Raw genomic sequence first — 21,739 nt, forward strand, 5'->3', positions numbered from 1 at the left:
AATAAATTCCATAAAGGCTTTTATATAGAATATAAGATACCTCCATCTAGTGGTGAAGAAATATATAATAGAGGTGTTAAAATAGGCTGTACGTTATGCCAAAATTGTTACCCTTTTGTCTGTTTTAAATGTATAATATGTGAAGAACTCTGGTGGACCCACTGTCATAGAGGCTACCCACCAAGAGGCGTGTGTAACTGTTGCTACACTGCCCAGAGGGACCTCACTGATTAGGCTCTAGTAACTAGAATACAAGCAGGAGAATTTGAAAAGGGATCAGAAAAGTGGTGGGCCATCTACTCAAAAGGAGTCAATCCCTTGTATTATTGTCATCATCCAAACGAACCTACGCCTTTTGTAGCAAATATAGTAGCTGAGTTGTGCAGACGGTGGCTCCAGAAATTAGGGTGTTATACCCCTTTAATAAAGCATAAAAGTTGGGAAAAATACATACAAAGAATTAATAAAAGAGGAAATAATTCCCCTCCTGAAGAGTACTCTTGCTGTCGAGAAGATGGTACACCCCGTGTCCCGAGGCAACCGGGTCGACGAGGGAGGCAGAGGAGTAAAAAAAACGTGGAGGGAAGCACTCCAATATACATGGGACCAAAGGATCATGGTTCTGGAAATGCCACAAGAGTGGGAATGAGACAACCCAGCGAAGTAATTTCTGGGGAATCCAAATTGACACCTCACAAAGGAAAAGCCTCTATTATAGTAGGGGAAGCCAATGCTCATTAAAGAAGTCAGTAACAGTTATAATCTTAATTAGCACATTTAATATTAGTACAAGCAAGACTCCCGAGCCCTTCAATTGGTCCTTAATCCGATGGGAAGACCAGGTCGTTATCCAATCACAGATCACCTCTGAAGCCCCTAGCTTTCAAGTTACATTAGACTCTCTCATTGAGTGGAAGGGTACTAGTTATAAACCGCCTGGGTATAAGGTACTATATATGTGCCCAGCTTCTAATCCAGGCAGAGGATATTGTAATTACCCTGGCGAATTTTATTGTAAATATTGGGGCTGTGAGACAATTTCCATGGGGTGAAAGGTACAGAACCCAGTAAGTATCTAAAGGTTGAAGGAGGTCCACACGGATGCATAAAGCCCTGGATAAGTCCCTCAGGGGCAGTAACATATGTTGAGACTTGCAAATTTCACTACATCAATATAACACAATCCCAAGACCCTGGGTGGTTATTAGGACGAACCTGGGGTCTCAGGGTGTGGGAACCTGGAAGGGATAGGGGAGTGCACATTCTTATAAAGAAAGAAGTAGTTCCCCATGATTCAGGATTTGTTGGACCGAATCCAGTGGTGTAGGGATCCGTAGACCCCAACGTAAGGAATCAAAATAACCATTCAGAAAAACTAGAAAATAGCACCCAAATAACAATCACGATAAGGACACCCCAAGAATATGGAAACAAGGCTTTTTGGAAAATTTTGCAAGCTACCTTTAAAGTGTTAAATGACACACACCCAAATTTAACTAGAGAATGTTGGTTATGCTATAACATTAACCCACCCTTTTATGAAGCCATAGGCTCCATAGCAGAACCAAAAAGAGCAAACGGCACTAATCCTGCCACCTGCTCATGGAAATCAGAAAGAGAAGACACCCCAGGAATAACATTATCTCGAGTTACTGGAAAAGGAAAATGTGTGAAAAATGTGCCCCCAGATAAAATTCATTTATGTCAAACAAAACTACAGATTAATGACCCTCGTAAGCCAGCTCAGTGGCTAATTCCAGCACCTAATACTGAATGGGTTTGTAACATTTTAGGAATAACCCCATGTGTTTTTATAACAGCCTTTAATGAAACCTACGAATTTTGCATACAGGTTATAATAGTTCCCCGGGTTATTTATCATTCTGAAGAATATATGTATACACAAATCTTAAGACTTATGTTTGGACCTTGTATTTTTAACAAAATCATTAGCATTGTGAGAAGCAGGTTAGAAGCAGCTCACCTTATGCTAATACGAGCCAAATATGAAGCCTTAAATGAGGAAAAGACAGAAGATTATTTAGAGTTAAGTAAAAGAGAACTACAAAGATTTAATGAACAAAAGTGAGCAATAGAAAAAAGGGAGAATTGTAATAAATAGAGACCCTTTTGTCCGCCTAAACATGTAAGATACGATGCTTTGCAAAACTATGCTTTGTGTAATAGGGATGAGGTTGAAGGCTGCTGCTGACGTCTGTATAATTATGAGAACAGCCTTGCAAGCTCTCTTGAATTCCAGAAAGTTAAGCCACTCAGATAAGCCTTAAAAGGAGAACAGTGAGGAAAGGTCAAAAGAGGAAGACTCCTGATCTTCATCCTGCGACCACCAGAAGGCAGAAAGCGACCACCAGTGACCGGAGGCACATGCACAGAGACACCCGAGAAAGGACACGTAACCCGGAAGTCGGACCACTTAAAAGGGAGAACACGGAAATCAGACGTGCGGCAGCCAAAGGAGCAGAGACTCCCCTGCCGCCCAGCGCTGATTTTTTTGCTTATTGCTTGCTTGCTGTAATTAATAAAATTTTTACCATATCACTCTCTTGAGTGCGTTCATAACAGTTAGGCAGAAAATGAATCCATGAAGTGCAGTTAGGAGGCAGGGCAAGCCATGAAAGAGGGAGGTTAAAACTGAACAACACAAGAGAGCACCAAAATTTCCATAGCTTTCCTTTTCACCAAGTTATTTGCTGTCTTATATTAAATCTTCCTGAATATCTTAGTAATACACGGGGTCAGGGTGGAGAGAGGAGTCACCAAGTGTCTTGATCAAGAGAATCAAATTACCCCTGGTTCTCACCTTGAGGTTTAATGCTGTATGTACATAAAGACCCCCATCAGGTAAGAGATATACTCCTCTTCCTCCTCTGAAAAAAAAAATTATTCAGTGTTGCAGTGTGTTTCTTGTTAATGGTATGTTGTGCTCTTCCCCAAGTTGATGTTTTGGTCCAAATGAGACCCTCTCACCCCACGTTGTCAATCTACTCTAAGTTCCCTGTCAATCCTATCTTAGGTTCACCACATGCTTGGAATTCCACTTTGGAAATCCCCTAAATTTTGATGTTTGATTAGTCCATGTGACCCAATTTCCCCTCTACCTCCCTCACTGGATAATGATTTTATGAACCCTGCCTTTTACCCTCCCCAGGATATCTCTGATTAGCTGATGCTTTGTACCCTCCCTCTGAACCCCCTCCCTATTTCAGCTGTTGCACGCTCGCATTTTCTGTCTTTTGCCCCCAAGATTCCTCAGAGCAATAAATCCTCTATTATCCCATGCAAAAGACTTCCCTCTTGTCCTTGCCTCCTCAGAGCACAGACTGACAACCAAAAAGCCGTGGAGCAAGTGCTCTAGTCACACCTGGGGTCATCCTGCTCCTGGGCTGTGACCCACTCCTGGTGCAGTGATAGAGCCAGATCAGCTCCAGCCGATGCACTAATTCAGTGCTCGAATCATGTTATTGCATTTAAAAAAAAACCACTCTCCACCTGAAAGCTTGTTCAGTGCTTCCTACTGCAGCATTTCTGAAGAAAGTAATACATTTAAAGAAAGTAATAATAACAGTATTCCTGTGCCATCAGTAAGAAAAATTGGGTGCCTTCCACTGTCAAGAGGAGTATAAGATTTGATAGGTGATCTACAAACATCCACAAAACAAAAGGAGACAGGGAGAGGCATCTTGGTAGTCTTACTGCATCCTCTTTAATTTAGAATGCCCAAGGAATTTGGGCAAAGTGTAGATCTCAGCAGAGCCTGGCTGGGCAGTGGATACACTGATACCTTACAGCACATGCTTCCATGTGCCACCAAAACTGAGATTCTGCAAATTTCTGTGCAAACAAGCACAGGTTCCCCTGTGGTCATCCTGGGCACAGCCTGGGGAGCTATTTCAACTCTGGAGGAGGTCTTAATTCCTGGTTTTCTGTTTTAGTTGGAAATTTATATTTTATTTCACCTCATTTTTCTCTGGATTGGCTCTTCTGTGTGATATATGTGAGCAGGATCATGCCACAAAGTGACACCTTTCAAGGGGTTCTTTGTTCATTGTAAATGAGGCTGATGGTCCCAGGCCACTCTAAAAAGGCCATCCAAAGATGATATGCGGTCATGACTATGGGTACAAAGACAAATTCAGAATGTGAGAATTCAGAATATGGAGCAGAATCGTCCCCAACCCTGATTCACTGGTTCTTTTTTCCCTGAGTGGAACTAGCAGTGATGGTACCCTGCTGTTCTTGTCTTAGATCCTTGTGTAAGTGCTCCCCACAGATACCCACAGCTCCTGCATCTCAGACAAGAGCAGACCCTGTCCTGACTGGGGCTGCTGCCCACTGCTCCAAAGACTCTTTGTATGACATCCTGTACATTCACTAATAATAAATACATTTTTCCAACCACTTTCTCCAAAGCTCAGAGCCAGATTGAATCATAGGCACACTGAGTTCTTGCAATACCTCTTCCCATGGTATTTATATGTCATTAATGATAGTAAAAGATTTTGAAATCATAGAAAATTCAGGAAGTTAGAAAGAAAGGTAGGCTTGGTAGGCCCTGGGAAAGTGCTAAAGGTAGGCCCTGGGAAATGTTAGGCCTTGTGCTTGCTGAGATCATGTGAAACTGCACCTGTGTAGTCAGTAGATGATAAATGATATAATTGTTAGATGTGATTAGATATAATTATTGTTTAAAGAATCATGAGAAACTATGTTAGGGGTTTGAGGGGGATCACAAGAAATCCATGCTTGGATGAAATCAATAGAACAATGTAAGTTTAATAATTAATATGTAAGTTATATAATGATAGAGTATAAAATATGTTCAGCTCAAAACCAGGTTGGGTCAGATTTGGGTCTGTGTACCCCTGACACCAAGAGCTCTTTAATAAAAGCACCTACATATAACCATTCCATGATTATGTGTTCCTGAACGCTAACATTAAGAAGCTCTGGGTTCTTGCTGCTGCCTTTTCTATGCACAGAAGCCCTGATTTTGGAATCACACCATGTGCTGGTTGAAATTTCTGCAACAGGTGAGCAGCAAATGCATGTAATCACAAGATAATTCATATTGGAAGAGAGATAAGAAAGATTCTTGTTCAACTTCCTGCTTGCAGCACTTAGCTGTGAGATCAGATCAGACCAGGTTACCTAAGGTTTTTTCCAGTTTTGTTTTGAAAACCTTCAAGTATGGAGACAGGACAACCTTATGACGAAAGACTTTATACTTACAACCCATTATATTCACCTGTCTTATTTCAACACCCCTCTGGTCTCTTGTCCTCACATTATGATTATGCATTATGCAAATAGTTTGACACCTGCTTGATGAGCTCCTCAGACATGCTCCACATGACAGCCCACGGAGAGCTATGCTCAGAGCAGGCACCTCTTCTCACTTTCTCTGTCACCCAAGTCTGTTTAGAAGTGGCTCTCTGTGGCCACAGAAGTTGGTCAGGACATCTGACATCTCAAAGCAGGGATAGAGATGAGGTGTCTGAACCCCTGAAGAGGGGAGATCCAAGCTGCTCCCAGTCCCCTTGCAGATAGACCAGGGCTAGTCCTGGCTTTGGACTGACCTTGTCAGTGCATCAGCAAACATGGGAACAAGAAAATTAAGGCATGACCAACACCTGTTGTCCCAAACATGGGTTTAATGAAGGGGAAGACTCTCTGTACTGAACCTTGGGCTAGGCAGGGCTGTCACACTGCCTGACACTTGTCTTACAGTCTCTATCTCCCATATTGGGTTTGTTCTACCTCCTGGAACTCTCCTACTGCTCACTGGTGGCCACCCCGCCCTTTGATGTGAAGAGGAAGGTGAGTGACAGCAGCACAACAACAACCAGATGGTTCAGTCAGCCCCCATCATGAGGCTATGCTCCCATTCTGCTGTCAGCTCCCTGGGGGTACAAAGGAGAAGGCACAAGTGCTGCTATGAAGACCTTTGTGCATGTCAACCCTTCAGCTCTTAAATCCCACCACTGTACATTGCACTGAGCCCTGCTCATGTGTGGTATGGCCTTCCTGTCTGCTAGGCTGGGGAAGTGTGGGGGGCTGGGGTCTCCATGGCTGGTAAAGGGATAGGCACCAGGTGAACAAAGCATCACAGCCTTGCCCAGCTCTCAGGGGCTGCCTTGCACCAGAGGGCTGTGCCCTCCTGATGGGACCGACCGGGCCTGCCCTGATGAAGGTCCTGTAAAACTGTGTGATTTTGCAGCACAGGCAATTGAAGCTCCTCCATTATAGCCCATGGGTGGGACCTGACCCAGGCCAAGGGCAATCTAGTGTCATTACAAAAGGCCTTCAATACACAGAGGAAGCATCTGTAAGAAAATATGGTGCATTAAGAGACCTATTTGGAAGGGCAGATTGATTAGCGGGAATTTATAAAAATCTGTCTTCCAGCATGTTTGCACCAAGGTATTGCACAGATATTTATCTGGGTTTCCATAAACTGGGCATAAAGGACAAAATTCTCTTCTTGAGATTGTGCAGGACCTCAGAGACCTATAATGTAATGGGGAGCCCTGATGATTTGTGCAGACAGCAGCATGCAGGCACAGATGCTGCCGAAGCAAGATAAGACTGACAATCTTTCTTCTCATGCCAGGACTTTAAGGAACAGATTATCCACCACATTGTGACCATCACTCTGATCTTTGTCTCCTACTGTGCCAGTATGATATGGTTAGGGATGATAATCATGCTGGTGCATGATGCCTCTGATTATATTTTAGATGTGCATTACCCTCACCTGGAAATCATGGAATCACAGAATGGTTTGACTAAGAAAGGACATTAAAGCCCATCTCGTTCCAACCCCTCTAGTGGAACACTTTCCACTAGATCAGATTTCTCCAAGACCCATTCAACCTACCCCGAGGATAGGGCAACCACAGCTTCTCTGACCAACCTGTGCCAGAGCTTCACCACCGTTTGAGTAAATTTCTTCCTGACATCTAATCTAAATCTCTCCTAGTTTAAAACTTTGCCTGTGTAAAAAGTCGCTCTCCCAGTTGCAAGCCTGTGATTGTGCCTGTGGGCAGCACTGGCAACTGTGCATGTTGCTACACATGACACATGTCAATGAAGTGCCCATGAGTGGGACACGTAAGTTAGTAACAGAGCATGTAGGAAGTACTAGTTCTACTGCTCTTGAAGAAAGGTAATTGGATGAAAAGAGACTAGGACACATCCCTACAAGCTTGGTCACCCTTGCAGAATGTGGTAAATCCCTCAGCCCCTAGAAGGAGAACACAGGCACAAGGGACATAAGGAAATTTCTCTACAGCTTGCCAAAATACTCCATTACCTGAAATGGAAGCAGGTCTGTGAAACAGTATTCAATGTTTTTGCTGTGGTTTTCATTATCTACCAGCTTGTCATTTTCCCATTAATATAACATTTTGCTGTCCTGTGAATGTAGGTGTTATGCTCTGTCTGAGCTTCTGGAGAGGTGACCCTCCATGCTGAATGAGGAAAGGCAGAGAATAGAACACTACAAGTTCAAAGATTATTTAAACTGGAACAGAAGAAACCACAGGAAAAAAAATCACTAGTAGTTTTAAATATATTAATGAATTAATTCTACTAATTAATCTAGAGCCACAGCATCTGCCCCTCTATTCCCACTCCTAATGTCATAAACACTGGTTCCTATGAGAGAAAGAAGGTGCAAACCATACTGGTTAGAATTTCCCAAGAAATTCTTAGCAGACTAAAAAGGCCTTAAACTCAAAGGTCTATTAAGACACAGTTAGTATAGAAAAAACAGTAAATTTAAAGTGACGCACTACGCATCTGAAATAAAACAAAAAAGTAATGAGGGATTCAGGAGGTAGGATGCCAATGCTGGGAGGGCATTGGCAATGATTCCTCCAGAAGTCACATACAGGTACCAGCCTTGGAGAATGGCTTTTGCGTACACACATCTGGCAACCCTTCCAGCCTTTTACTGGGCTGAAATTGTTCTTTTTTCTTTTTGTTGCCTGGAAAAACCTGATTTTTTATATTAGTTGCCTGTGTTATAAATTTGTATTGTGATATTGGCTTTTGCAGATGAATATTATATATTAAATACTTTTTAGCTATGTATGTACTTTTTTTCTTGCTAACAAGTCTTAAGTTTAAAAGAATTTCCTAGGTACAAGTCAAGGAAACCCCAGAGGGCAAGGACAGTGGGGCCCAAGCTGTTATCAGGAGAACAATAGAGGCCAAACTGTTATCAGCGGAAGATATGAAACCCAGCTGCCCTCAGGGGAAGGATGACGGGCCCCGGACTGTTATCTGCCCTGACCATTTGCAAAAAGAAAGGAAACCAAAAACTCCAAAATAATGCTGACCAGCAAGAATAATGATGACCAGCAAAAATATATGCTGACCAGCAGAAAATAAAATTGTGAAGAGCATAATCCAAGAAGGCGGAACCAGGGAGGGGACATGCTTGAATATGCATTAACCCCTCACAGCAAGGAGGGGATAAAAAGGGTATTCCTGAGATACCAGGGGTGTTCCTGGCAAGGCGCCAGGGCACCTGGCCGTTTTAACCCTTTGCTTTATTTCTTTTGTCTCCTAATTGTCTTTTTATTTATATTAAATTCTTTTTATAATTTATTAAGTGAATCTCGTTTTTAATACCTTCAACTTTCTTGAGTTACCCCTTCATCAAAGCAAAATTACAAGAAAAAGCAGTTTTTCTGAGGAAATTATAGGGGATACTCTACTAGTTTGAAAACAAACCAGTGTTAGCTCCCAAGTCAGAAGTACAATTTAATAGGAAAATGAAAATAAAGGCAGAAAACACTGGCTAAAACTGACAGTCAGGGTACAACCTGACACCCTGTTGGTTAGGGTGGTGGTAGCAGTCCATTTAAATGGTGGCTGCAGTCCTCTTGAAGTGATAGATGTGGTTCTATTGAACCAATGATCCTGTCTAGGTCTAGTCTTCCTCTGAAGGTTCACAAAGGTTATGCAGCTCCTCTCTTGGAATCCTGTAGGTAAGGCTCCTCATGGTGTTCTCCAAGCCTCAGATTATATCCAGGTAGGAATGCTTGGTTCCTTCCCCTGGGTGGAGCATCTCACAATGGGATGATGCAATTTATGAGTCAAGCAATGAGACTTGACAGTCCATTAACAGAAGATAGTCCCAGGAGGGAGTTGTCAGGGATGAGTCATGGAAGAGATAAAGAACACTGCCCCACCTTTTTATAACAGTTTATGAAAATGGTGATAGAATACATACTTTTGGTTACATCTTACATTGTAACCTAAGACAGATAAGGTCATTGAAGTTGTAGACAATAGCGAAACAAGGAGCCCAGTCCATATGCTTGCTGGACAAATCTGTGTTGGCTTCCACAGCTTCAACAGTAATAAATTAGATAGGAAAATATGCTGAACAACTATATGTAGAATAAATATAAACATTTTTTCAGGAAGTCACATTACAAGAGCATTATGAGGGTGAGAAAAATTGGGTGAAACCATAATAGAGTTAATACCTGTCAGTTAATCTCCCAATGCAGGTACAATTGCAGCACTGGCTTTAACAACATGATCACACCTCTTGTTTTTTTTAGCTACCAGGTTAGGCCCACAGGGCTGTGAATGAAAACAGGACTAGTCTTCTCAAATATAATTTAAACTTTCTTTCCTTCAGAAAAGACAAGATGTCAGAAGTGACACTGAAGAGAGTGAAAGGAACAAAGGAGAGGATCTGGAAAAGCACAAAGAATAACACAGGGCTTGCTGCAAAACACCAGGATCCAGTAAGTCTTTGGAATGCAGGAATGCTGAAGAGGAGTAGGGGAGAGGCTTGACAGCAGCTTCACTGGAGTGTGCCTGAGGCCTAGGTGGAGGTGAATTTCATCACATCTATAGGCAGTTAAGTCACTTAAGAAGTTGTTTTCTAGAATTATTCTGTTAGGATTATTAGTTTACTACTTCTCTATAATCATTCATCCAGGGAAAAAAGAGTATTCCAGCCAAAGTCCCACTGCATAAAGAGAAGAGGGGTTGAACAAGCTGCAAAAGTTATGACTCCTATCTGTGATTATCTCAAAGCCTTCCCAAAAGGTTCATGAGATAATAAACTGAAATGGGGGAAGATTTAACCAGTTTGCAATTTCAAAAGACAGTGGCAGTCATAACCAGCCACCCCATGAAAGGACTTGCATGTGAAAGGCACTGGCTTAAATGGCAAGTAACTTTTCACTTGGGAGGTATAAAATGGTCAGGCTCTGGGATAAACCATTTCTGCAACTAAGGCCTGGCCAAATGATACAAGCTGTATTTGCCATATGAATTATACAAAATAGCTCTAATGTCTAAAAGATTTTGCTTACTGAATGTCTTTTCAGGGAGAAGTCTCCTAAGACTAAGAACTAAATTCTTCCAAATGCACACTTTTCCGCCAGAAATTATACATAATAAATGGAAGCTTTCTATATGGATGTATTAATTTTGTTGAGATTTCACTTTTAAAATTGGAAAATACAAGCATAACAACACTATCATTTTACTCCAATGGTTTAGGGTTTGGATGATGCTTCACCTTGCAATTTCTTGCATAAGATCTAATTTTCAGAATTTATAGTATAACAAAAAAATTTAAGCAAATGTAAAAAAATAATTGCACAACAAAAAAAGTCTGTTTTATATACATTTTTCAGGAAGTCTTTTTAGAACATCAGATCATATGTCAGTAGGAAAACCTGTGAACCTTGCTGGTAGCCCGACATTATGTAACTCAAAGGTTGAACCAGCTTTCCCTTGAAGGACTCTGGAGTTTGGGTCTGCAGGCTGCAATCCTGGAAGACAGGCAGCCACCCTCTCTGTGTGGAACATCAGCCTTGAGCAGGATGTCACCTCATCCCCTCTAGCTGCACTTTGGTGGGGGTACAAGACCCCTCATTGGGATCCCTGGTGTAAGGGCTTGCCCATGAATTAATGTACTGTGTCCCTTCGAGTATAATGCTTTCTTTTAAAGTCCCAAATAATACATGAGAATCTCAGCATTTAAAAGATTTATGCAGCCTCCAGGGCACAACTGGACCCTGGGCTCAGAGAACAGGGCCCAGCCTCAGCTGCTGCAGCCCCATCATGGGGCCCCCAGCTTTGCAGGGGGAGCTGGCAAGGAGAGGAAGCCAAACCAGAACTACAGGGCTTCTGTCTGGAGGCCTGCTGTCCTGACAGAGCTGTCACAGTGGCAGGGTTGCTTTTAACAAACACCTCTCAGTTTTTAAGGCCTCTCCCCTTCTCTGGAGATGTTAATCATTCAGCTCAGGAACTCTCTTGTTGTGTCACATCAGAGAACAGACTCTGACAGCGCAGATGACTGCAGTGGTTGCAGTGCAGCCTCCTAGCTTGCTTCTGTTGCACCTGTTGCACTCTCCACACTTGGGAGGCATGAGTGCCCTTGGAGATCAATCCCCTCCTGCCCTAAGTCCATAGTTCTGCCCAGGAAATGCTCTTCTTCATATACAGTCTTTAATTACAGCTATGTGCAGGACCCTGCTCCTTGCACCCTCATTTTAGTGCATTGGGATGGGCATTTTTATTCTGAGTCTCTGTAGCCGTGAACCCAAAGAGGACTAAGGAAACTGAAGCCAGATTCTTAGGACTCAGTGTGCAACTGTTTGTCATCACATACCTGAATCAATAAATCCAGAACAGTCTCCATCCTGTGCTGCTCTCCATGCTGGAATAAATTTTATATAATTTTAGCCATAATTACATAAGCTGTGAAACTTGATTATTTCAGGCTAAAATGGTACTGATACTAAGTATGGCTTTACAGCACTTGCTGTTTGTTTTCTTTTTTTACTCTGTCCTACAGCACTATTGGTTTATAATCCTGCTGAAGATTCTCTTGACACACATTTGATTTATTATTTAAATCCTATGATATTTCTTAACAATGAGGCAGTGATTTCCCAGCTGTTCAAAGGACAGAGAGCCACAGAGGTTAAAGGTGAGAACAGCCCTTTATTGAGCATCAACCCTAAAGAGCTTATGTACCATAACAATATCAATCACCATTTTCAATAATGACCTGCATCCTTTGTGTAGACAAAGTTTTCACTGGCTCTTGCTTCAAGTTCATTTGTCAAGTAGAAAAAAAATATAAAATTACAAAGGAACAAAAGTTTTAAAATGTCACAGGCCACAGTTGATGCAATCTAACTCCCCTCAGCTGTAAAGCTTCCATTCATGCCCGCATATCAAATCTTCGCACAGAGACACAGCCATGAATAGGAAGGGGGCAAGGGAGTTTGTCATCTATGACCTGGCACACATCAGTGTAGGGATCAAAGAGGACTACAGTGGGGAGGGCACTATTTCCCTTCCTCTGTCCAAGGAGATAAATTTGTCCATTCACAGTGCTGCATCCCATGAAGAACTTCTGGGTCAAGCATTCCTCATTCACCTGGGTCCATTCATCTGTCTCCACATCAAATCGAAAAGCTCCCCCTCCTACAGTGTACAGAGCCCCATTCAGGGATGTGACGCAGAGGTCATACCTGCAAGAGAAGAAACCCTTGATCAGAATAAACAGGAAGATTTGGCCTCTGAGATATTCAGGGTGACCTTGGTCCTCAAATCAGAAATCTGTTTAAACAGAGACTCACACAAGTGTTGCAGGGACAGGACTTCTAGATTTCTACAGTCTAACTTCTTCTTGGAGCAGGACCAATACTAGAATACTTCATCTTCTGCCAGGTCCCAGAATATTATTTCTTACCTTGGAAGAGGGGAGAATGAGATGATATCCCAGCTGTCTGTCTCCGTGTTCAGCCTTTGCACTCCATCATATACATGTCCATTCTCATCCAGGCCACAGACCACGTAGATCCTGGTTCCCACACTGACTGCATCGCCTCTCTCCACAGGCTGAGCCATAGGACTCATGCTTTCCCACTCTGACTCCATCAAAGCCATACGCTCCACTGCTGGGATTATCCCCTCATCTGTGCTCCCTCCAAGAACATACAGGTATAGCCCTACTCCTACTGCACAGTGGCTATTGCGGGACTTCTTCATGGCTGGCCCTTCCAGCCAGCAATTGTCCAAGCAGTTGTAGATAAGCACCCAATCCACACTGTACCACACAAACTCATCCCGGAAATACCCTCCTGTCACAAAAAGGAAGCTCCCTGGAAAGATAACAAAGAAAATACTAGTCACATGAAGGCTAAAAATTGCTCCTGATAGCTGCAGTTCTCATTTCACCCAGGGCTGTACTGATAAGGTACAAGATAAGGAGAGAAAATAACTGCTCTGTCCATCAGTTTGCAGTATTTAATTCCTCATCCACAGATACATTTGGCCTACAGTATGCAGCCAATGTTTCCAAGCCTGCTCCAATTTTTGAACAGAATCATGGAAACACTAGTTGGAAAGAACCTCGGGGATCTCACTTTCAAACTCCTACTAGAAATGGGATTATTACCAACACTAATACAGGAAGCCATAGAATTGAGGTGGCTTGAAAGTCCCCAAGCATGAAAATATTCCAACATCTATAGATAAGTTTAATGTAATGGCAACTATAAATCAGAAGTCACCTGTCATCTGTCTAAACCACTACAAAAGAGAAGGCCAAAAAATACACTGCTTAAAGCTAATTCCAAACAAAGCCAAGGTAAGGAGCTCGGCAGAGTGCATAGTTTTGCTATATGAGAATAGTGATGTCTAGCATTCTCCCAGGACTAAGGAAAACAAAACCATTCTTTGGACAAATATGAACACCAATATGAATGAGGTTTTAGCAATGCTCAGCACAACAGTTTTACAGCAACAGCTAGACTCCCTGCATTTGGGATTCAGTCTCAACATCTGTTTGCATTTGCTCATTCTCCCTTCTCTGTAAGTTACCTACTGCTGCCACTGCATACTGGGTGAGGTTCCTGCGCTGCAGTGGAGAACAAGCCTGCCAGGTCCCTGTTTTAGGCTGAAAGAGAAATAATTCCTGCTGTTCCTTGTCATGCTTTCCTCCCAGGACATATAAGGTGTCATAGCTCCGACCAGCATAAGGACACAGCTTCAGATTTTGCCAGCTGGGTGGGGGACAGCTGTCTAACTTCTTTATTAGTCTGGAAAAGATATCTGTCTCTCCAGCATGCTTACTGTGTTTGACCAAGATATCAAGGAAGGATAAACTCAGAAAAGTGACCCTGACTTCGCCCACCAAATCCAGAAATTCTTCCTCTCTTGTTGCTGGGTCCTCCATTATCCAAATCATAATACTGTCAAAAACCACATCCTCTCTTGAAATGAAGAGGTCATCACTTTTCAGGAGCTGCATCAGCATTTCCTTGGGTAATGCCTTAAATTCTTCCTGGCATATCACATCCCCCCAGTGAGTGAGAGCCACATTCATAGCAGACATATACAACTCTGTAAAGGCAAATTGCTGTGAGTAGATCATCAGGCCTAGGCAGTTGGAAACATGCAGTTCTCGCTCCAGAAATTTCTCACACAACAGTTTCACCCTGTCAAACTGAAAAAAATCAGCTGTTTCCAGTAAGCTGGTCACATTTTCTTGACCTATGAGCACTTGGGCTGTGCGAGTGAAGTCAAGTAGTGCCTGAAAAGGCACTGCATCAATCCCTTTTATCACTATGTGCTGTTCAGAGCTCTCTCTTGCTCCTCCAAAAAACATGGCTTCAAAATATCGGCTGTGTACTGAAAGTATCCTACGGCTGACCTGGAAGAGTCTCTCTCCAACCTCAAGAATTGTGTCTGCAATCATTTCTGTCTGAGGTCCCAGCTCCCGTGGCTCTTTTGCAGGCTCCATACTTGTAGACTGCCAGGCAGTTAATTTTAACTCAGTCTTATACAGCTCTTACCCATGCAAGATCTCTGGAAACATTATCCCCCTAGCTAGGATAAATATGAGATAAGCCAGTCTTGTCCTAAAAATAGAATGTTTTCTACTCTCCTGCTTTGCTCTTCTGTCTTTTCTGCTACTTTCTGAACAGCAATAACAGAACAGCTGTATAACCAAAAAAATGCAGATTTGACTGGCATCTACTTTTACCAGGTAAGGCCACAGCAAATAAGGGGAGCTGTTAGCCAAGCAAAGAGCCAGGGCTAAGAAAAACCAGGAGAAACAACCAAAAGATTCCTCAGCACAGAGTAAATATCAGGAAGCTGTAGAAACCATTGAACCCATTTGGAAAAAAGCAACCATTACCTCATCTTTCTTTAGTTCAAGTTTAATCAAATACCAAAGTGATTAGCTTTTATTATGTATCTATACTTTAGTAAGAGAGAAGAGGAAGGAGTAAGCTGCCATTCAAACCCAGATGGCTTCAGATGTTCAGTCATCCTCAATCTGAATGCACTAATGTACATTACAAAGATGTAGGACAAGCAACAGCTAATGCCACAGTGAATTTTTCCAAAGCTATTACATGAAGAGATTTGTATACTGACCTTGAAGCAGAGTCCTTTATCTAAAGAGCCCATACCAGCAAGACTCACCCCCAGTTCTTGGCACAGCTCAGCAAACAGAAGCTGTGCCAGTACCTCACCATGCCCATCATAAAAACTTTCTTCCTTATTTCTAGTCTGGATCATTCCTCTTTTAGCTTAAACCATTACCCCTTGTCCTATCACAACAGACCCTGCTAAAATGTCTATCCCCTGTAATTTTCATATTCTCCTCAGGTACTTGACTCCCAAAGTCTATGCTGCAGAAAAAGAGAGCCATGCAGCTCTTAGCTAAGACCAAGCAACCAACCACCTGAGCAGGAAATGTTGCAAACATGCCCCTCTCCTGTTTACACACTTGGCCCATGGTTTCAGGCAGCTCTCCCAGCACTGAGAGCTCAGAATCCACCCCAGAGAGCCCCAGCAGGTCTGTTTCTGATGCTATAATTAGAGTGCAAAGATAGTGCAGCATGTTATTGGCATCAACACCAGCAATCTTTCTCCCACTTAAAGGACAGTTTTAGACTCTGCACAGGCTGATGGTGAGCATATTCTACTCCTCATGCTTTAAATTGCTCTTTTGAATTGTGCAGTTTCACAAGCAATTGTAGCATTAGAAACTAGGTTGTGAGAAGCACAACTTTATATATAGCTCTGTGAGTCCTCAGGTTAAAATCCAGATGCACCCATGTTCACACAGGCGATAGATCACACAAGACACCTGGTCCCTAGTTTCAGAGCCCCCTAGAAGTGAGATTCACTGAAATGAAATTTACGCTCAGCTCCCACCCATTTTGGTACTGACCCAGGAAAGGTTGTGTGCTGGAGAGCAATGCTGTGGCCAAAATAACCAATAGAACCTGTACTTGCTGTGTGTTCTTCACACCTTCAGGAACAAAACTGCTGCTGCCAGCAAAACAATTCACTCTTGCACAGCCTCTGCATAAAGGGTCCTCTATAAGAGGTGAGGTGACAGAGGTTATAAGAGGTGAGGTTACAGGCTCCAGGCACATACCTCAACTGGGACATCCTTAAAACGCCTCAGAAGAGGGACAAAATGCTCTCAGGCCTTTCCCATCAATTCCCTGTTTGAAGCATGGCTTCTGCTCTGGTTCCTCCCAATCCTGAAGTGTTTATGCACACCCTTAACTAATTTAATTTAGATTTACGGCTGGAAAACTGTCATGTCAGCTGTAGTGGACTTTTACAGACTAAAACCCAGACATCTAGAAACAGATTAATTTGTCTTTATTCACTCAAAACTCCTCAAATTTTGCATTTTCTGCAGTATAAAAGAAATAAAAGTGTTTACTTACAAATCAAGTTATAACAAGCAAAACCAGAAGTGGATAGCTACAATATAAAAATATGCAGTACTTCCAGACACTGCCTACAACTGAACAAATGTTAGGATATAAGATACTCTTCCCCTAAAATTCCAGGCATCAAATGGATTCCTACAGAAGGTTCAGGTCACTCAATCAAGATTTATCCCACAAGTTAGACCAGTCCTCCTGTAGAAATGTGTGAGCCTGCTGATACACAGATCACAGCCTTCCAGTTCTGGAACAAGTGCTGAAAAAGACCTCTTGGCTACATCCCTTGTAAAGGTGATAACACTACAGAAGGAAGTAATTTTCCTGCACAAAAGAGACTGCACTCAACAGCAAAAGAATACAACATAATGCTTCCCCAGCTGAGTACTGATATCTAAGAGGAAGAAAAACATGTTCTACTGTATTTAGGCTTTTAATTTGGATTAAATACATTTTAATGTATTTAAAAATAGAAATAATATAACTAATATTCAGGGCATTCTGAACTAATTTTATGGGGCTGTTTCAAAACTCAGAAGATCATTAAGGTCTCGGACAATTAATCACAGTATGTTCTCTTCTGTCAGCTATAAACAACATAGTTACACACTTACTTGTGGAAGTGGGGGTGGAAGGAAAACAAGAACATACTTCTTACATTATCCATCCACTCATCATTTATGAAAGCCACAAAAGCTGACTTTTTTTCACACTAACAAATACACATTCAAACTCCCCCCACAAAACAGGAAGCTTCTCACACTCTGACAGTTTTCTCCAAAGACTTGCACCCCTGAAGTTTTCAGAGACAATCCGACGAAAGCATTAGCCATCTTGCTGCTGAATGAAAGGGTTTGGAATAGCTTCCATTCCATCCTGTGGACAAATGAGAACCACAGAAGTCCCTCTGCAAACCACAAGTCCCAGCTGACGCGTGTCTTCTGTTAATTTAAATTGATCATCCGGATCTAAAAAGTAGAGATCAGTTAGAACAGGATAATAAGAAAAAGAAACGAAGTTTCATCAACTTCAAAAGGCACAGACATGCATGTTCTTTCCTGGCATAACTACTTTGTTTTATTGAACACATGGAGTACACAGGTGATGCTGCAGTGCCATCTATGTTTTCAAGACTTTACTGACAGTGAGCAATAAAGAAATTTGCTTTGTATGCAAGAAAAAGCAGAACACATTTATTAAAGAATTCAAAGGCCCTTTCATTCATCTAGCCAATAGTATACCTGCAAGCTATTAAAAAAAGCTCTTGATCCCATTTCAAATGCCACTACAGACAAACACTTGGGAATTAACACAAATCAGGAAAAGATCCTGACTTCTTAATGCATTAGGAAATAGAGCACAAGTCCATTCCCAGACCAAGCCAAACAGGGCTGGATCAGGACAGACAGACACAAATCAGCCAGTTGTATCTGCCATGAGATATGTCTATATTCAACAGAAATGAACAACCCATTTTAAAACTCCCTTTTAAAGAGAAAATTCAAAGCTTCAGGTGTTCCCTTCTAAGCAGGTAGGAGAATACTCTTCAAAAACACTGCCCTACCAAATGATACATTTTGTATCACAGAGGAGGAAGAGACGCTATTTTATTCAAGGATACTACTTTATTAGAGGACAAGGGCGGCCAATGAGATGTCAACTGAGGAGCTCATGCAAGGACTACCAGGGATGTTGTATCACAGAGAACGTGCTTAACCTAACTTCTGCTGTAGAATCACCTTTAAAGATCATCTAGTACAGTCCCCCTGCAATGAGCAGGGACATCTTTAACTAGACCCTGTTGCTTGGAATACCATCTTTAAATGCTCCCAAGGATAGGACACCTACTACTTCTCTGAGCAACTTGTCCCAGTGTTTTTATCACTCTCATTATTAAAAAACCCTCTTCCTTGTATTTAAATCAACCCTACTTTAGTTTAAACCCATTACCACTTACCCTGTCACAACAGGGCCTGCTGAAGCATTTGAATTCCATTTCCTTTCATGTCCCTTTTAAGTCCTCAAAGGCCACAATAACATCTCCTCAGAGCCCTCTTCCCCAGGTGAATACCCCCAGCTCTTCCAGCCTGGCTCCAGAGCAGAGGGGTTCCAGTCCTTGGAGCATCTCTGTGGCCTTCTCTGAACTAACTGCAGCAGCTGCATGTCCTCCTGATATTCCCTCAGCTATTGGGGGAGCTCTGTAGGTGAGGGTCTCACCTGAGCAAGGTAGAGGAGCAGAATCCCCTCCCTGGGCATGAATCCCCCATCCCTGGTAGGGATGCAGCCCTGGATATCGCTGGCTTTGAGATCCGCAAGCACATGTCCATCCTCTCATTCACCACCATGTCCAAGTCCCTCTCAGCAGGGATGCTCTCAAATCTGTTCATCCCCCAGCCTGGATTGATACCAGGGGTTGTGCCAAACCAGGAGCAGGACCTTGTACTTGGGTCTTGCTGAATCTCGTGAGGCTCCTGTGGGCCCTCTTCAAAAACTTGTCCAGGTCCCCATTATCTCTCAAGTCCCCATCCTTCAGGTGTGTCACCTGCAGACTGAGGGTGAACTTGATCCCACTGTCTATGTCACTGATGGACAATAAACAGTACTGGTCCCCACAGAGATCCCTGAGGGACAGCCCTTGTCACTGATGTTCATGTGGACATTAAGCCATTGACTACTAGCCTCTGGATATGACCATCCAACCAACTCCACATTCATCAAACAATGCACCCATCAAGTCCATCTCTCTTCAATTTAGGGAGAAGGATATGGTGGGGGACTGTGTCAAAGGCTTTACAGAAGTAGAGATAAAAGACATTTCTAAGCCCTTCCATTGTCCATTCATGGACTCACTCCTTCGCAGAAGGCCACCTGGGTTGGTCAGATGAGATTTTCCCACGGTAAAGACAGTGGATGTCTCAATTCACCTCCCTGTCCTCCAAATGCCTTAGCAGAGCTCCAAGGAGGAGCTCTGTTCCATGATCTTCTCAAGCACAAGAGGCGAGGCTGACAGGACAGTAGTTCCCAGGGTCCTTTCTACCCTTTTGAAAAATGGGTTCAACGTTTTCCTCTTTCCCATCACCTGACTGCCATCACTTATTTAAATGTTTTAGAGTAGCTGGAACTAGAGTAGCTTGGGAACTGTATCAGCCAAGTCCCTCAGGCACCTCAGGTGCATGTTGTGAGGTCTCATAGACTTTTCACCTTATCTCTTTCTTTATAAGACAGTTATCCCAAGCATGCTGCAGTTTGGGTGACATTAATCTGCAGTTTCTGCTTATTCACTCACAGATCTGTAAGATTTCTGTCAAGAAAACCACTTGGGGAGGGGAAACTTTCCAAAGACTTCATATTACTTACCTCGCATATACTCAATGGTACCATCCAGCACAAGGTTCAGAAGAGGGTCAAATCCTTTCAGGACACCACTTGCTATTGAAGACCACACAGAAAACAATGATTAAGACCAAAGGTATACAGCAACATAAGACTTTATGAAAAGTATATTCAGTTCTCCAGCCCTGTTCCCTCCTTCAGGGAATACCAAACAAATGAGATACTAAACAGTGTCCTCTTTATCAATGACAAGTACACAAATACTGGTCTGCATTGCGTCAACTAAAACTTTCACTTTTCAATCAATTCTTCAAAATGTTCTTCAAGACTAACATTTTTGCTTTGAGCTAATTTCAAGGGCATTTTAAGAATACTGTATAACAAACCAATGCAAGTCACACGCACACAAAAAAACCCCAAACAACTCCAAAACAAAATAGATATCCTTAATGAAAGGTTATGGTTAAACACGAAGCAAGACCATATCTTCTTTCCTCAGAAATCCCATCTTCCAGGTGCTCTCCTGGAGCATCATGTCTTTAGCATAAACACTGCCTTACGGAAAGGCACTGCAGATAGACCAGCAGGATTTGTCCTAATCAAGAATGTGATTCCACAAGACTAGTCAGTAAATGTAGCACAAAATTACACAGAGATACTTCCCAGTTTGACAAATACATTTATTAAGGAGTTTGAGTAGCTTCCAAACCCTTCTAAGCATTAGGTCCTAATGGAGTTTTAAAATGCAGCACATGGTTAACTCGGACAAACAAGCACCTGCAGTTGGCACCGCATTGGGATGTACCTGCCCAGCTGTGAAGGGATGAGGATGGAAAGACACGATGGCATATATTGAACCATGAATCCCGGCCATGCTTACCATGTCAAGAGGTGAAAGGCACGATAATTATATTAATTATTACATCTATAAATGTTTCTTTGTTCCTTTAAGTGCACCCTTGCAATGCAAAAACAAACAAACCAGCCAAAATAAAGCTGTTCAAGACAAGTAATAAAAGAGACGCACAGATGAGCCATAAGGATAAAAGTGCATCCAGGAGATGAATAGAATAGTTAAACGAGAGAAGCTTCACACCACTGCAACTACTAATAAGTAGAAGCACCCGCTACTCCTCTCCTTCCCTTGACAGGAAAGCAGCGTGAGCAGGAGGGCAGAGCCGACAGGCATCAGCTGAGGGAAAACGCCGAAAGGCAAGAGTTTCGTGCTGCAGCCACGCGCCGGGCTCACCTTCCCGCCCGCCCTGGAACTTCACCCGGATAGTCTTGTCGATGTACTTGGAGAGGTCCAAGATGCTCTCCTTCTTCTTCTTCTCCTTATCCTACGGTAGAGCACAGGCGGCCCAGTTAAAGCGCGCCATCCACGGAGACACAGCCCAAGAACACTCCTGCGGGATCCCGCGGCCGCGGGACGGCCCGCCCGGCACGGCCCGCCCGGCACGGCCGCCAGACCCGAGCCACCCTCCTCCTCACCGCCATCTTCCCCGCGCCGCCGCCGCCACCGCCGCCGCCGCCACCACCACCACTCGCCATTTCATTCGGCACCGCCAGAAGTGACGTCGCGCCTCGTCGGAGCTCGTTGGCGGCTCGGCGCGCTGGGGCGGGACGTCCGGGGC

General features: G+C 43.0%; 2 protein-coding genes across 2 annotated transcripts; both read right to left on the reverse strand.

The window, feature by feature from the left end:
• Positions 1–11,986: 11,986 nt before the first annotated feature.
• On the reverse strand, positions 11,987–15,419 carry LOC102105956 (kelch-like protein 23). Its single transcript, XM_005531401.3, has 3 exons — positions 13,897–15,419; positions 12,764–13,175; positions 11,987–12,542 (listed from the first exon to the last, which is right to left on the reverse strand). The coding sequence occupies exons 1-3, from the start codon at positions 14,816–14,818 to the stop codon at positions 12,230–12,232; spliced, it is 1,647 nt and encodes a 548-aa protein (XP_005531458.1). The 5' UTR covers positions 14,819–15,419; the 3' UTR covers positions 11,987–12,229.
• A 1,268-nt stretch (positions 15,420–16,687) lies between these two features.
• Positions 16,688–21,665, reverse strand: LSM7 (LSM7 homolog, U6 small nuclear RNA and mRNA degradation associated). Its single transcript, XM_005531367.3, has 4 exons — positions 21,597–21,665; positions 21,355–21,445; positions 20,130–20,201; positions 16,688–17,740 (listed from the first exon to the last, which is right to left on the reverse strand). Exons 1-4 carry the CDS (start codon positions 21,654–21,656, stop codon positions 17,598–17,600), a joined length of 366 nt encoding a protein of 121 aa, XP_005531424.2. The 5' UTR covers positions 21,657–21,665; the 3' UTR covers positions 16,688–17,597.
• Positions 21,666–21,739: the final 74 nt, after the last annotated feature.

Source organism: Pseudopodoces humilis, chromosome 28 (assembly GCF_049639895.1).
Source record: "Pseudopodoces humilis isolate 2021_Gansu_Grassland_sample_001 chromosome 28, ASM4963989v1, whole genome shotgun sequence".
NCBI classification, from domain to species: Eukaryota; Metazoa; Chordata; class Aves; order Passeriformes; family Paridae; genus Pseudopodoces; species Pseudopodoces humilis.